General features: G+C 43.3%; 1 protein-coding gene across 2 annotated transcripts in view; it reads left to right on the top strand.

Annotated features, from left to right (window-relative positions):
- TOP3B (DNA topoisomerase III beta) overlaps positions 1–14725 on the top strand; it is an 83611-nt gene that overhangs the window by 35217 nt on the left and 33669 nt on the right. For both annotated transcript variants that reach the window (XM_069756637.1, XM_069756645.1), the window contains 2 exons: positions 9868–9973; positions 12223–12369. In XM_069756637.1, the coding sequence (XP_069612738.1) occupies positions 9868–9973; positions 12223–12369 (253 nt within the window). The remainder of the gene's footprint in view (positions 1–9867; positions 9974–12222; positions 12370–14725) is intronic.

Below are 14725 nucleotides of genomic sequence, written 5' to 3'. Positions count from 1 at the left end.
TCCCATTAGGGTTAGGGCTAGGGTTAGGACTAGGGTTAGGGCTAGGGTTGGGGTTAGGGCTAGGGTTAGGGTTGGGGTTAGGGTTTTGGCCGCAGGGGATTGGCCGCTGCGGATTCGTAGCAGTTTTCCATCAGCTTTACAGTTCCACATAAACCTATGGAAAACCAAATCCGCTGTGCCCATGGTGCGGAAAATACCGCGCGGGAACGCTGTGTTGTATTTTCCGCAGCATGTCAATTCTTTGTGCAGATTCCGCAGCGTTTTACACCTGTTCCTCAATAGGAATCCACAGGTGAAATCCGCACAAAAACTGGAAATCCGTGGTAAATCCGCAGGTAAAACGCAGTGCCTTTTACCCGCGGATTTTTCAAAAATGGTGCGGAAAAATCTCACACGAATCCGCAACGTGGGCACATAGCCTTAGGGTTAGGGTTGGAATTAGAGTTAGGGTTGGAATTAGAGCTAGGGTTGGAAATAGGGTTAAGATTAGGCTTGTGGTTAGGGTTATGGTTAGGGGTGTGTTGGGGTTAGGGTTGTGGTTAGGGGTGTGTTGGGGTTAGGGTTTGGATTAGGGTTAGGATTATGTTTAGGGTTGGGATTAGGGTTAGGGGTGTGTTGGGGTTAGGGCTGTGGTTAGGGGTGTGTTGGGGTTAGGGTTGTGATTAGGGTTATGGCTAGAGTTGAGATTAGGGTTAGGGGTGTGTTGGGGTTAGTGTTGGAGTTAGAATTGAGGGGTTTCCACTGTTTAGGCACATCAGGGGTTTCCAAACGCAACATGGCGCCACCATTAATTCCAGCCAATCTTACGTTCAAAAAGTCAAATGGTGCTCCCTCCCTTCCGAGCCCCGACATGCGCCAAAACAGTGGTTTACCCCCACATATGGGGTACCAGCATACTTGGGACAAACTGGGCAACAACCATTGGGGTCCAATTTCTCCTGCTACCCTTGTGAAAATAAAAAACTGCTTGCTAAAACATCATTTTTGAGGAAAGAAAAATTATTTTTTTTATTTTCACGGCTCTGCGTTATAAACTTCTGTGAAGCACTTGGAGGTTCAAAGTGGTCACCACATATCTAGATAAGTTCCTTTGGGGGTCTAGTTTCCAAAATAGGGTTACTTGTGGGGGGGGGGGGTTACTGTTTAGGCACATCAGGGGCTCTGCAAATGCAACGTGACGCCCACAGACCATTCCATCAAAGTCTGCATTTCAAAACGCCACTACTTCCCTTCCGAGCCCCGACGTGTGCCCAATCAGTAGTTTACCCCCACATATGGGGTATCAGCGTACTCAGGACAAACTGGGCAACAATTATTGGGGTCCAATTTCTCCTGTTACCCTTGTGAAAATAAAAAATTGCTTGCTAAAACATCGTTTTTGAGGAAAGAAAAATTATTTTTTTATTTTCACGGCTCTGCGTTATAAACTTCTGTGAAGCACTTGGGGGTTCAAAGTGCTCACCGCATATCTAGATAAGTTCCTTGGGGGGTCTAGTTTCCAAAATGGGGTCACTTGTGAGGGGTTTCTACTGTTTAGGCACATCAGGGGCTCTGCAAATTCAATATGATGCCCGCAGACCATTCCATCAAAGTCTGCATTTCAAAGCATCACTACTTCCCTTCCGAGCCCCGACGTGTGCCCAAACAGTGGTTTGCCCCCACATATGGGGTACCAGCATACTCAGAGCAAACTGGGCAACAACTATTGGGGTCCAATTTCTCCTGTTACTCTTGTGAAAATAAAAAATTGCTTGCTAAAACATCATTTTGAGGAAAGAAAAATTACTTTTTTATTTTCACGGCTCTGCGTTGTAAACTTCTGTGAAGCACTTGGGGGTTCAAAGTGCTCACCACATATCAAGATAAGTTCCTTGGGGGGTCTAGTTTTCAAAATGGGGTCACTTGTGGGGGGTTTCTACTGTTTAGGCACATCAGTGGCTCTGCAAATGTAACATGATGCCCGCAGACCATTCCATCAAAGTCTGCATTCCAAAACGTCACTACTTCCCTTCTGAGCCCCAACGTGTGCCCAAACAGTGGTTCCCCCCACAAATGGGGTATCAGCGTACTCAGGACAAACTGGACAACAACTTTTAGGGTCCAATTTCTCCTGTTACTCTTGTGAAAATAAAAAATTGCGGGCTAAAAAATAATTTTTGAAGAAAGAAAAATGATTTTTTATTTTCATGGCTCTGCGTTATAAACTTCTGTGAAGCACTTGGGGGTTTAAAGTGGTCACCGCACATCTAGGTTAGTTCCATGGGAGGTCTAGTTTCCAAAATGGGGTCACATGTGGGGGAGCTCAAATGTTTAGGCACACAGGGGCTCTCCAAACGGGACATGGTGTCAGCCAACGATTGGATCTAATTTTTCATTCAAAAAGTCAAATGGCGCTCCTTCCCTTCCAAGCCCGGCCATGTGCCCAAACAGTGGTTTACCCCCACATGTGAGGTATCACTGTACTCAGGAGAAATTGCCCAATAAATTTTAGGATCTATTTTATCCTGTTGCCCATGTGGAAATGAACAGATTGAGGCTAAAATAAATTTTTTGTGAAAAAAAGTACTTTTTCATTGTTAAGGATCAATTTTTGAAGCACCTGGGGGTTCAATGTGCTCACTATGCATCTAGATAAGTTCCTTGGGGGGGTCTAGTTTCCAAAATGGGGTCACATGTGGGGGAGCTCCAATGTTTACGCATTCAGGGGCTCTCCAAACGCGACATGGTGTTCGCTAACGATTGGAGCTAATTTTTCATTCAAAAGTCAAATGGCGCTCCTTCCCTTCCGAGCCTTGCCGTGTGCACAAACAGTGGTTTGTGACCACATATGAGGTATCGGTGTACTCAGGAGAAATTGCCCAACACATTTTAGGATCCATTTTATCCTGTTGCCCATGTGGAAATGAATAAATTGAGGCTAAAAGAATTTTTGTGTGAAAAAAAAGTACTTTTTCATTTTTACTGATCAATTTGTGAAGCACCTGGGGGTTCAAAGTGCTCACTATGCATCTAGATAAGTTCCTTGGGGGGTCTAGTTTCCAAAATAGGGTCACTTGTGGGGGAGCTCCAATGTTTAGGCACACAGGGGGCTCTCCAAACGCGACATGGTGTCCGCTAAAGATTGGAGCCAATTTTTCATTGAATAAGTCAAATGGCGCTCCTTCCCTTCCGAGCCCTGTCGTGCGCCCAAACAGTAGTTCCCCTCCACATATGGAGTATCGTCGTACTCAGGACAAATTGTACAATAACTTTTGGGGTCCAGTTTCTCTCTTTACCCTTGGTAAAATAAAAAAATTGTTGCTAAAAGATCATTTTTGTGACTAAAAACTTAAATGTTCATTTTTTCCTTCCATGTTGCTTCTGCTGCTGTGAAGCACCTGAAGGGTTAATAAACTTCTTGAATGTGGTTTTGAGCACCTTGAGGGGTGCAGTTTTTAGAATGGTGTCATGTTTGGGTATTTTCAGCCATATAGACCCCTCAAAGTGACTTCAAATGTGAGGTGGTCCCTAAGAAGAATGGTTTTGTAAATTTTGTTGTAAAAATGAGAAATCGCTGGTCAAATTTTAACCCTTATAACTTCCTAGCAAAAAAAATGTTGTTTCCAAAATTGTGCTGATGTAAAGTAGACATGTGGAAAATGTTATTTATTAACTATTTTGTGTCACATAACTCTCTGGTTTAACAGAATAAAAATTCAAAATTTGAAAATTGCAAAATTTTCAAAATTTTAGCCAAATTTCCATTTTTTTCACAAATAAACGCAACAATTATTGACCTAAATTTACCACGAACATGAAGCCCAACATGTCAGGAAAAAACAATCTCAGAAACGTTAGGATCCGTTGAAGCGTTCCCGAGTTATTACATCATAAAGGGACACTGGTCAGAATTGCAAAAAATGGCCAGGTCATTAAGGTCAAAATAGGCTGGGTCATGAAGGGGTTAATCTTTAAAGTGAAGCTGCTAGCATGATTTTGCTAAGTAAACTACAGATACTTTATTTAATAATTAAATTGATACCTTGTTTGATGAAATCCGTCTTGTGGTTGTTGTTAAATCTGTGTTTGTAGTTTTCAGTTAATGAGATTCTTGTGCTCCGGGGTGGCCTGTGGGGGGTCTTTATGTGGTGCTCTGCTTACATATGCATCTGTATGGCTTTTGAAAGGTCACTGATCCCTCAGGGACCTGCTCCCTATTCTACATACTGCATATAATATTGTTGATAATATTCTTCATATAGAATATTATTGGTAATGTCTATAATATTGTGGCTATTGTGAGGCTTAAAAAAATAATTACTACCAGCAAACTGGCACCAGCAGTGGTACCTGGGTAGTAGTATGTATCTCTTACCGATTGATACTACGGCACAAGCACCACTAGCGGTGCCATTTTTTTGATGGAAAAAAATTGACGGCGGTGCTTTCGCAGTAGCCATGGTGCCATTTTGCTGGATGTAATTTTTGTTTTTCTAAGCCTCACAATAGTCAACAATATTATGTGCATTATCAACAATAATGCATATCAACAATGTCAACAATATTATATTAAGTTAGTAAAATAGGATCATGTTACTGAGGGATCAGTGACCTGTCATAAGCCATATAGATAAATATCTAAGCAGAGCACCACATAATGTCCCCCCACAGGCCGCCCCGAACAACGGAGATCTCATTAACTGAAAATAAAGACTAAATAACCACAAGACTGATTTCATCATCAAAGTTTCATTTTAATCAGTGTAATGGCGCCAACCTGACACTGTCTGTAGTTTACTGGGCAAAATATTGCTGACAGTTTCGCTTTCAGGGCATGTTACAATCAAGATCCTTGTATGTTTTGAGATCTTCCACCAACTCTTCATAGTTATCTCATCTTGAGTGTCCCAAAAAATTAGTTACCACTAATCCAAATGCTACCCATGCATTCTTTTCCTTGCCCTGCAACAAACTGAGAAACTCCTGATCTTGAATAAGCTTACAAATCTGAGGTCCAATAAACAAATCACTTAAATAGGACTTGCCTGACTAAGTGAAGTAGACCAAAAGATTCTCAAAAGCTAGACATCACGCCGCGATCCAAAAAACTTCTGGAACAAATGAGAAGCAAAGTCATTTAGATCTATCAGTCTGGAAAAAGTTTTAAAGCCATTTCTAAAGCTTTGGGTCTCCAGCAAATCACAGTGAGAACCATTGTCCAGGTGTGGCAAAACATGGAACAGTGAGGAACCTTCCCAGGAGTTGCTGGCCTACCAAAATTAACCCAAGATCGCAGTGACGACTCATCCAAGAGGTCACAAAAGACCCCACAACAACAATAAAAGAACTGCAGGCCTTACTTGCCACAGTTAAGGTCAGTGTTCATGAATCCACCATAAGGGATCATACTCACTTGCGAGAAACTCGGATGAGTCTTGCACGGCAATACCACCCGGCACTCAGGAGCGGAGCGTGTGGCTGCATGTATTGTTATGCGGCCGCATGCTCCGCTCCTGAGTGGCGGCACAGCACCGGGTATTAACATGCGAGACTCATCCGAGTTTCTCGCAAGTGAATATGAGCCCTAAGAAACAGACTGGGCAAAAAATGGTCTCCATGGCAGAGTTTCAAGACGACGAAAACCTTCTGAGCAATAAGAACATAAAGACTCATCTCAGTTTTGCCAGAAAAAAAACACATTTTTGGGAGAATACCCTGTGGACTGACGAGACATATGTTGAACTTTTTGGAAGGTGTATGTCCCTTTACATCTGGTGTAGAAGTAACACATCGTTTCAGAAGGAACATCATACCAACCGTAAAATATGGTGGTTGTAGTGGGATGGTCTGGCGCTGCTTTGCAGCTTCAGGACCTGGGAGACTTGCTGTGGTAAATGGAACCATGAATTCTGCTGTCTACCCAAAAATCCTGAAGGAGAATGTCCGCCCATCTGTTCGTGACCTCAAGCTGAAGTGCACTTGCGATATGCAGCAGGATGAGGATCCAAAACACACCTGCAAGTCCACCTCTGAATAGCTTAAGAAAAACTAAATTAAGACTTTGGAGTGGCCTAGTCAAAGTCCTGGCCTTAATCCGATTGAAATGCTGTGACATGACCTTAAAAAGGCGGTTCATGCCTGGAAACCCTCCAATGTGGCTGAATTATAAAAATTCTGCACAGATGAGTGGGACAAAATTCCTCCAGTGCGTAATAGAAGACTTATTGTCAGTTATTGCAAACGCTTGATTACAGTTGTTACTGCTAAGGATGGTCCAACCAGTTATTAAGGTTAGGGGGCAATTACTTTTTCACACAGGGCCCTGTAGGTTTGAATTTCTTTTTTCCTTAATAATAAAGACCTCATTTAAAAACTGCAATTTGTGTTTACTTGTGTTATCTTTAAGATTTAAATTTGTTTGGTGATCTAAAACATTTACGTGTGACAACATGTTAAAGAATAAGAATTCAGGAAGGGGGCAAACATATTTTCACACAAATGTAGTTCAGGCACCTTAACAGCTGTTTAATTGTGTCCTAGGTTTCTTTCATGTGGACTGCATAGCGAACTAGACTTGAAGGTAGCATATTGCCATTTTGCAGCAAGACTGCTTTTAGGCTCGTTTTGGACGAATCGTTGAAGAGTCTCCATTCCTTTGGATTATGACTTATCTTCAGAGCTTCCATTGAACTGTTGATATTGTTGCCTGCCACAACATCACCCTCTATGAAAAAGTACTGGACAAGATCTTTATCACAGAACAAAGAAATCCAAACATAGTCCGCTAGGAGGTTCAGCTGCTGTAGCCTGGAACCTAAGAGCTCAGCCTTACTCTTGGGCAGATCCAAATCTGTAACAAGATTGTTCTGTTCACTTTGGGTTACAAGGTGTGGTTCAGTTGAGGTTGCTGATAGAAAGTCTAGTTCATGAGAGAAAGATGCTTCATGACATCAAGCGCCATATTTTTCCTCACTTGACTCGACTGAAAATGTTTCTGGTGCTTTTTTGGAATTGGAAGTTCTTCTGTATGTGGTACTGGACGTATTGCAGATGGAATGTTTGGATGCTGTAAAGTCCACTTCTTCCTTGAAGCTCCTTTCCTAATGAGAGGCACCGTGTAGAAATAGTACTTGGTGGTGTGATTGGTTGGCTCTCTCCAGATCATTGGGACTGCAAAAGACACAGAGTGCCTCTTCCCATGCAACCACTGGGTAAGATGTGACGCACATCTATTGCAGCAAATGTGTGGAGCCCAACTCTTGTCCTGATCTCCTATTCTGCAGCCAAAATACAGGTTGTAGGCTTTCCTTATCATGGTAGTAAAGTTCGCTTTTGTGACATAAAAGTGTTCTCTGCATATTGCATATGTAGCAAAGACAATATATGCTTTGTTAATGCAAGAACAAGGCATTTCTGAAAAAAAATAGAAATATGTAAATATGCTAAGAAACTAAGCTAAGAAATGCTAAAACTATATACTTAACACAGAAAACATTTATAAAACTAGGCGACGTAAATGTAACTAAGATTAGGGCATCAGAGCTGAGTTGGCGGTTTTTTGATTGGTCACCCTAAGATGATAGAATACTGAATGCTCAATAGACTAAATAGATGATGTATTAGGCTAGCTACTAACAATGCTATAATGATGATAAAATAATAATTTTTCTATAAGCCTGCATAAAAGGTGTCATAAATAGTTACAACCTCCTCTGGATCTTGAAAATTAGAGCCAAAAGCAAATTTAAGCATCATAATGTTTTCAGCACCACAGAATTAGTTACGTTCAAATGTTTTCGTCTCTGAACCAATTTGGCTGTAGAACAGCGTTATTGTTCCCAAAATCAGTCATCGATTGTCAAGCTGGATCTCTTTACTCTCTAAGGAAAGTTGTCCAGGAATATTTAAGGCTTTTGTAGCAGCCTTGGGTCCCCTTCCCTCTCGCACCTCAAGCTCACTTTCCATCTTCGAGCCTGTCACAAAAGGAGAAGTGAGCAGGTGCCTTGCTTCTTCTCGTGCTACAACCTGCACCAGTGACCATATTCCCTCACATCTCCAGTCCCTCTTCTAGGCTGTCGCTACCTACCTAACTAAAATATTTAACCTCTCTCTTTCTTCAGAGAAATGTAGTTCAGCTCACCTGTTTTCTGCATGGTCAAAAAAGCTCAAAGCAGAAACTGGACTTTCTCTCTTTATTCCAGTATCATTTGCTCTTCATGCAAACCTGTCATCATAACCCCTTTACTTAAAAAACCATCAGCCAGAACTGTGCTGATAACTACAGACCTGTCTCTAAACTTCCTTTTATCTCTAAGGCTACGTTCACACTAGCGTTGTGCGCCGCTGCGTCGGCGACGCGACGCACAACGCACCGAAAAACGCGTGCAAGCGCACGCAAAAACGCTGCGTTTTTCGACGCGTGCGTCGTTTTTTGACGAAAATCGGACGCAAGAAAAATGCAACTTGTTGCGTTTTCTTGGTCCGACGCTAGCGTCAAAAAAGACGCACATGTCGGAAAACGCAACAAGCAAAAACGCATGCGTCCCCCATGTTAAACATAGGGGCGCATGACGCTTGCGTCGCCGCTGCGTCGCCCGACGCTAGAGCGACGAACACTAGCCGAACGCTAGTGTGAACGTAGCCTAAACTCCTGGAATGCTTTGTGCACTCCCAGTCTAATCCGCTATCTCTCGGATCACTCCCTTCTTTACCCTTTACAATCTGGTTTCCGCTCTTTACACTCTACAGAAACTGCCCTTACTAAAGTCTCAAATGACCTAGCTAAATCTAATCGCCACTACTTCCTGAGTTTCTCCTGGATCTCTCAGCCCATGGCCAGTGTGGATCACCAGCTCCTCCTCACCATGCTTCGCTCTATGAGCTTCAAGGACATCATTTTATCCTGGTTCTCCTCCTACTTCTCTGACCACTCCTTCACTGTATCCTCTGCCAGCTCTTATTCCTCTCCTCTTCCCCTTACTATCGGGGGTCCTCAGGGTTCAGTCATAGGCCCCTCATTTTCTCTCTTTACACTGCCTCAATTGGATAACCATCAGCAGATTTGGTTTCCAGTATCATCTCTATGCTGATGACACCCAAAGTGCGTAGGCGCTGGGCCTCTCTGACCTTTTCCGGCGCCTGCGCACTGCAGTACTTTGCTCTGCCCTCAACCTCAACCCTCAACCGAGCCGCAGCGTGAAGACAAGAAGAGGACGTCATCGTATGAAGATGGGAGGTGCTGGACCCGGACCGTGATGCCCATCGGACCGGACCGCATCGGGACCGCCCCTGGGTGAGTATAATCTAACCTTTTTTTCTTATCTTTCAGGATACATCGGCAGAATGCTGTAGATAAGCCCCTGATGCCAGTGGCCTTAGTATAGGCCATTTTTGAGGTGACAGATTCCCTTTAAGATTGATTTCAGTGATCCATTGAGCCCTGAGACACAATACCATCCACGAGTTTATTTGAAAAACAAAACAATTAAATCTTTATGACACTTAAATCCAATTTGCATAATAATTTGGAACATGGTGTAGATTGTAAGCTAGCCTCCTGTAGCTGATGAACTATGTGTTACTATGTATTGTTTTGATTAACTGTACATGTTCCCGCTTTATTGTGAAGTGCTGCTGAAAATGTTGGCGCTATATAAATAAGATTATTATTTTATTTAGTAGCAAGGGGAGAATCAGTACATGATTTCTAGTTGCCATCATAATTTCACCTGTGTGATATATTAGGAAAAGCTGATCATCAATTCCTTGGTGTATAAGTGTGGGTTCACCAATGTTAAACTTGCACTGTATAAGCACATATCAAAATTTATCGCAGCTCCCATAGATAAAAATGGATTTTATATTAACTTATTACTTTGACACTTTTAGGTAAAGGCTTTGCTTGCTGAAAATATTAATCGCCCCAAAAAAGGAACAGATGCTGGAGACCATCCCCCTATTACACCAATGCGTTCAGCAACAGAGGCAGAACTTGGTAATCTTTCTCCTGAGATAGATAAAGACTTTTTTCTTTTCCTGACACGTTGAATCCTTAGTTTTTATGTCCATCTATGAAATATAGATTTTTCTTTTTTTTTTTTTTTTTTTTTATAAATCAGGTGAGCCATTCTTTCAGTAATGATTAATTTGTTTAATAGTTGCAAGGAAATTGTTTTCAGTAAGCTCCCAAGTGCCTCCTAATGGTGGTTGCAGAGGGTTATTCCTCCCAAAACACACATTTGCTATCCAATGTATAGGGAATTACTTGCTGATCTGCAATGCCATCCTGGATGGAGTGGAGGAGGACATATGTGGACTCTGCACCATTAATTGTATATGGGACTGTATAATGCATTGCTCGGCTTGTCCCGTAAACAGTAAATGGAGCGGAAGCCGTGCGTGTGCACCGCCGCTCTATGTAGGATGGGGCTCCAGAGCCCTTTTCTCAGGTTTTTAAAGCCCTGATCATAAGAACACTGTGGGTCCTAGAGGTCAGATCCCATGTGGTCAGCAAGTTATCCTTTATCCATAATATAGGGATAACATTTATTTATTTATTTTTGTGGGGAGAAGGGCCTTTAACGCTACACGGGATTTACAGCCATGCAAAATAATTAAATGATTTTGACTTCTGTAAAGATATATTATAACATTAATAAGCACAAAATGTTGGAGCTGAACTAGCAGACCATCTGCTGTCAAGGTTGGACAACAGTTCCTCGGGCTGAGCCTCATGTTACAAGACCCAAGTGACCTAACTTCATACTGTCCTACTTAGACAATAAATTGGTGACATACCGTATTTTTCGGATCATAAGACGCACTTTTTCCCCAAAATTTTTTTTGGGGAAAATGGTGTGTCTTATGGTCGGAATATACTTACAAATCCTGTGGCGGCGGTCCCCATGCAGCCTCCCTTTCCAGACTGGTGTGGCTGTGGTGCGGCGGTGCTCTGTGTTTCGGCACTGGCGGGGGTTCTGTGCTGCGTGGGGGGCTCCGCCGGCATTTCGTCAAAGCCCGAATGGCCCCCATAGCTCCGTTTCTGTGCTGCAGTGGTCTATGGGAAAATGGCTGCTGGGGGCAGCACATGCTCAGATTCAGATCTCAGCAGATCTCGTCTCCCAGATCTCGGGATGAGATCTCGTTGCCGAGATCTGAATCTGGGCATGGGCCACACCCGGCAGCCATTTTCCCAGAGGCCACAGCATTGCAGCAACGGAGGTGTGGGGGCCTCCGGGCTTTGACGAAATGCCGGCGGAGCCCCCCACGCAGCACAGAACCCCGCTTTCGCCCCAGCACAGAGCTCCTCTGCCGTCCCAGCAGAGAGCCCCGCTGCCGCCCCAGCAGAGAGCCCCGTTGCCGCCCCAGCAGATAGCCCCGCTGTCTCTCCAGCACAGAGCACAGCCGCCCCACAGAGCACAGCCACCCCACAGAGCACCACCACCACACCAGCCTGGGATGGGATTTCCTGGAGGCCACCACACCAGCCTGGACCACCGAACGACCCCCGTGATGACTCCTCCACCTGTGCCGATCCCTTCCCTGATAAGCTGAATTCGGACTGTAAGACGGACCCCCATTTGACACATTTTTTTCCCCCCTATTTTCCTTCTGAAAATTTGGGGTGCGCCTTATGGTCCGGTGCGTCTTAGGCTACTTTCACACTAGCGTTTTCTGCAATCCGTCACAATGCGTCGTTTTGCAGAAAAAACGCATCCTGCAAAAGTGCTTGCAGGATGCGTTTTTCCTCATAGACTTGTATTGACGACGCATTTGCGACGGATTGCCACACGTCGCATCCGTCGAGCGACGGATGCGTCGTGCTTTGGCGGACCGTCGGGGGCAAAAAACGCTACATGTAACGTTTTTTGCTCCTGACGGACCGCTTTTTCCGACCGCGCATGCACGGCCGGAACTCCGCCCCCACCTCCCCGCACCTTACAATGGGGCAGCGGATGCGCCAGAAAAATGCATCCGCTGCACCCATTGTGCAATGCAGCAAACGCTAGCGTCGGAATCTCTCCCCGACGTATTGCGACGGGGAGATTCCGACGCTAGTGTGAAAGAAGCCTTATAATCCTAAAAATACGGCACTTATCAATTTTTTTTTGTTTGTTTTATTAAGCTAGTATATACAGTCAAATACCTAAGAAGAATTGTCCTGTTTCTCGAACCCATGTAGCAAGATATATTCACTGAGCGTACCATCTTTTTAATAAGTAATTCATTTTTTTGTATGTTAAGGTGGTGATGCTTGGAGGCTGTATGAGTATATAACCCGACATTTCATCGCTACCATCAGTTACGACTGCAAATATCTCCAAACAACTATTGGTTTCAGTGTAGGCTTTGAGAGATTTACATCTACCTGCAAGGAAGTTATTTCTCCTGGTGAGTTATCTCCAAAAATGTAGCTGTACTGCTGTAAAACAGAAGTTTTCAAATTCTTTCTTACATCTGTCTTTAATATGATATTATAGTTTCAGTAAATAAATATTATTCACTGTATAATAAAAAGCTAACATGTTTTTCCAATAAACACTACTAAGCAAAAGTTCTAGGCAGGTGTGGAACAAATGCTACAAAAAATGATATATAAACACAAGATCTGTGGTTAGTTCTCCAAGATGTGTGGAACAGATTTCCTACCAAGCGGCTTCAAAAATTGTGTGCGAGTGTATTTAGAAGAATTTATGCTGTTTTGAAGGTAAACGATGGTCACACCAAATATTGAACCGATTTAGATTTTGTTCAATCATTTTGCTAACTGGTAAAAATAAACAATTATCACTTCTATTTTTGAAAGTATTCTTACTTTCCAGCATTGTTTCTCACATGTGCCTAAAACATTTGCCCAGCACTGTATATACAGGGTGATATAAAAAGGATGGGGTAAAATTATAGCTTTGACATTCATAACTTAATATGCAACTAGCCTCTTCAGAGAGAAAGAGGACACAAACTCTTCTGCCACCTATTGGAGATAGCAATACTAAAAATCAATGTCAACCCTTTATTGAGCCTTGGCACATTTCTTAGGATAAGACGCCAAACCAGAAACTCCATTTACAGACAAGTGTTTTGGGAGTGTTTGCTCCTCATCACTGCAAAGCAGCAGATCAGATTTGGCAAGGTGAGAGGCCTTTGACAGGAAATCTAAGGGGGAATGTTTCTCCTAGCCAGCGTAAAGAGACCCTAAAAGACACACTATATCTGTACCACTCTGCCCTAAGGTGTTTATTAGGAATCCTTGTTGAGGAGACGCTACCCTCACATTCTTCTCAGGGAAACATTGTTTTTGGCTCCCAAGGCTATCACCATGAGATGGATGGATAGAAGACCCCCGTAAATTTCACACTGGGTCAATATGGTAAATGGTGCAGATTCCTATGAGAGGGTGGTATATAAAAATAGACTGTCCTCAAAAATTTGATAAGGTAGACTCACATTAGTCCACTGACGATAAGGAGTAGTCTATCATGACAAAGTGTGTATTATTTAATGCCTGACATGGGTGTCTTATGCTTTTGGTTAATTTATTAAGGGCAAGGTTAAATTTGCCAGAGAGTATTAATGAGCAATGAAGTGCTTGAGAAAGGCTCTCCATTAGCCGAAACGTTATACACTGCGTGCAGAATTATTAGGCAAGTTGTATTTTGATCACATGATACTTTGTATACATGTTGTCCTACTCCAAGCTGTTCAGGCTTGAGAACCAACTGCCAATTAAGTAAATCATGTTATGTGCATCTCTATAATGAGGAGGGGTGTTGTCTAATGACATGAACACCCTATATAAGGTGTGCGTAATTATTAGGCAACTTCCTTTCCTTTGGCAAAATGGGTCAGACGAGAGATTTGTCGGGCTCTGAAACGTCCAAAATTGTGAGATGTCTTGCCGAGGGATGCAGCAGTGTTGAAATTGCCAAACATTTGAAGTGTGATCACCGAACAATCAAGCGTTTCATGGCAAATAGCCAACAGGGTCGCAAGAAGCATGTTGGGCAAAAAAGGCTCAAAATAACTTCCCATGAATTGAGGAAAATCAAGCATGAAGCTGCCAAGATGCCATTTGCTACCAGTTTTGCCATATTTCAGAGCTGCAACGTTACTGAAGTATCAAAAAGCACAAGGTGTGCGATACTCAGGAACATGGCCAAGGTAAGGAAGGCTGAAAAATGACCACCTTTGAACAAGAAACATAAGATAAAATGTCAAGACTGGGCCAAGAAATATCTTAAGACTGACGTTTCAAAGGTTTTATGGACTGATAAAATGAGAGTGACTCTTGATGGGCCAGAGGCTGGATCAGTAAAGGGCAGAGAGCTCCACTCCGACTCAGATGCCAGCAAGGTGGACGTAGGGTACTGGTATGAGCTGGTATCATCAAAGGTGAACTTGTGGGACCTTTTCGGGTTGAGGATGGAGTGAAGCTCAACTCCCAGACCTACTGCCAGTTTCTGGGAGACAACTTCTTCAAGCAGTGGTACAGGAAGAAGTCGGTATAGTTCAAGAATAACTTGATTTTCATGCAGGACAATGCTCCATCACATGCCTCTAACTACTCCACAGCGTGGCTGGCCACAGGGGCGCCGCTATCATGGGGCAAGTTGAGCCCTATGTTTCAGGCGGCAGTCGTCACTGAAAGTTAGGGGGCGGCATTGTAAGGGGCTAATGTGCGTATTAAAAGTTAATTGGGCGGGGCCTAGTAACAGCGCGAAAAGTAAACCCTGCTGTGTGGTGTTAT

The sequence above is a fragment of the Ranitomeya imitator genome, chromosome 1, assembly GCF_032444005.1.
Source record: "Ranitomeya imitator isolate aRanImi1 chromosome 1, aRanImi1.pri, whole genome shotgun sequence".
NCBI classification, from domain to species: domain Eukaryota; kingdom Metazoa; phylum Chordata; class Amphibia; order Anura; family Dendrobatidae; genus Ranitomeya; species Ranitomeya imitator.
This window is presented reverse-complemented; position numbering and strand designations above follow the sequence as displayed.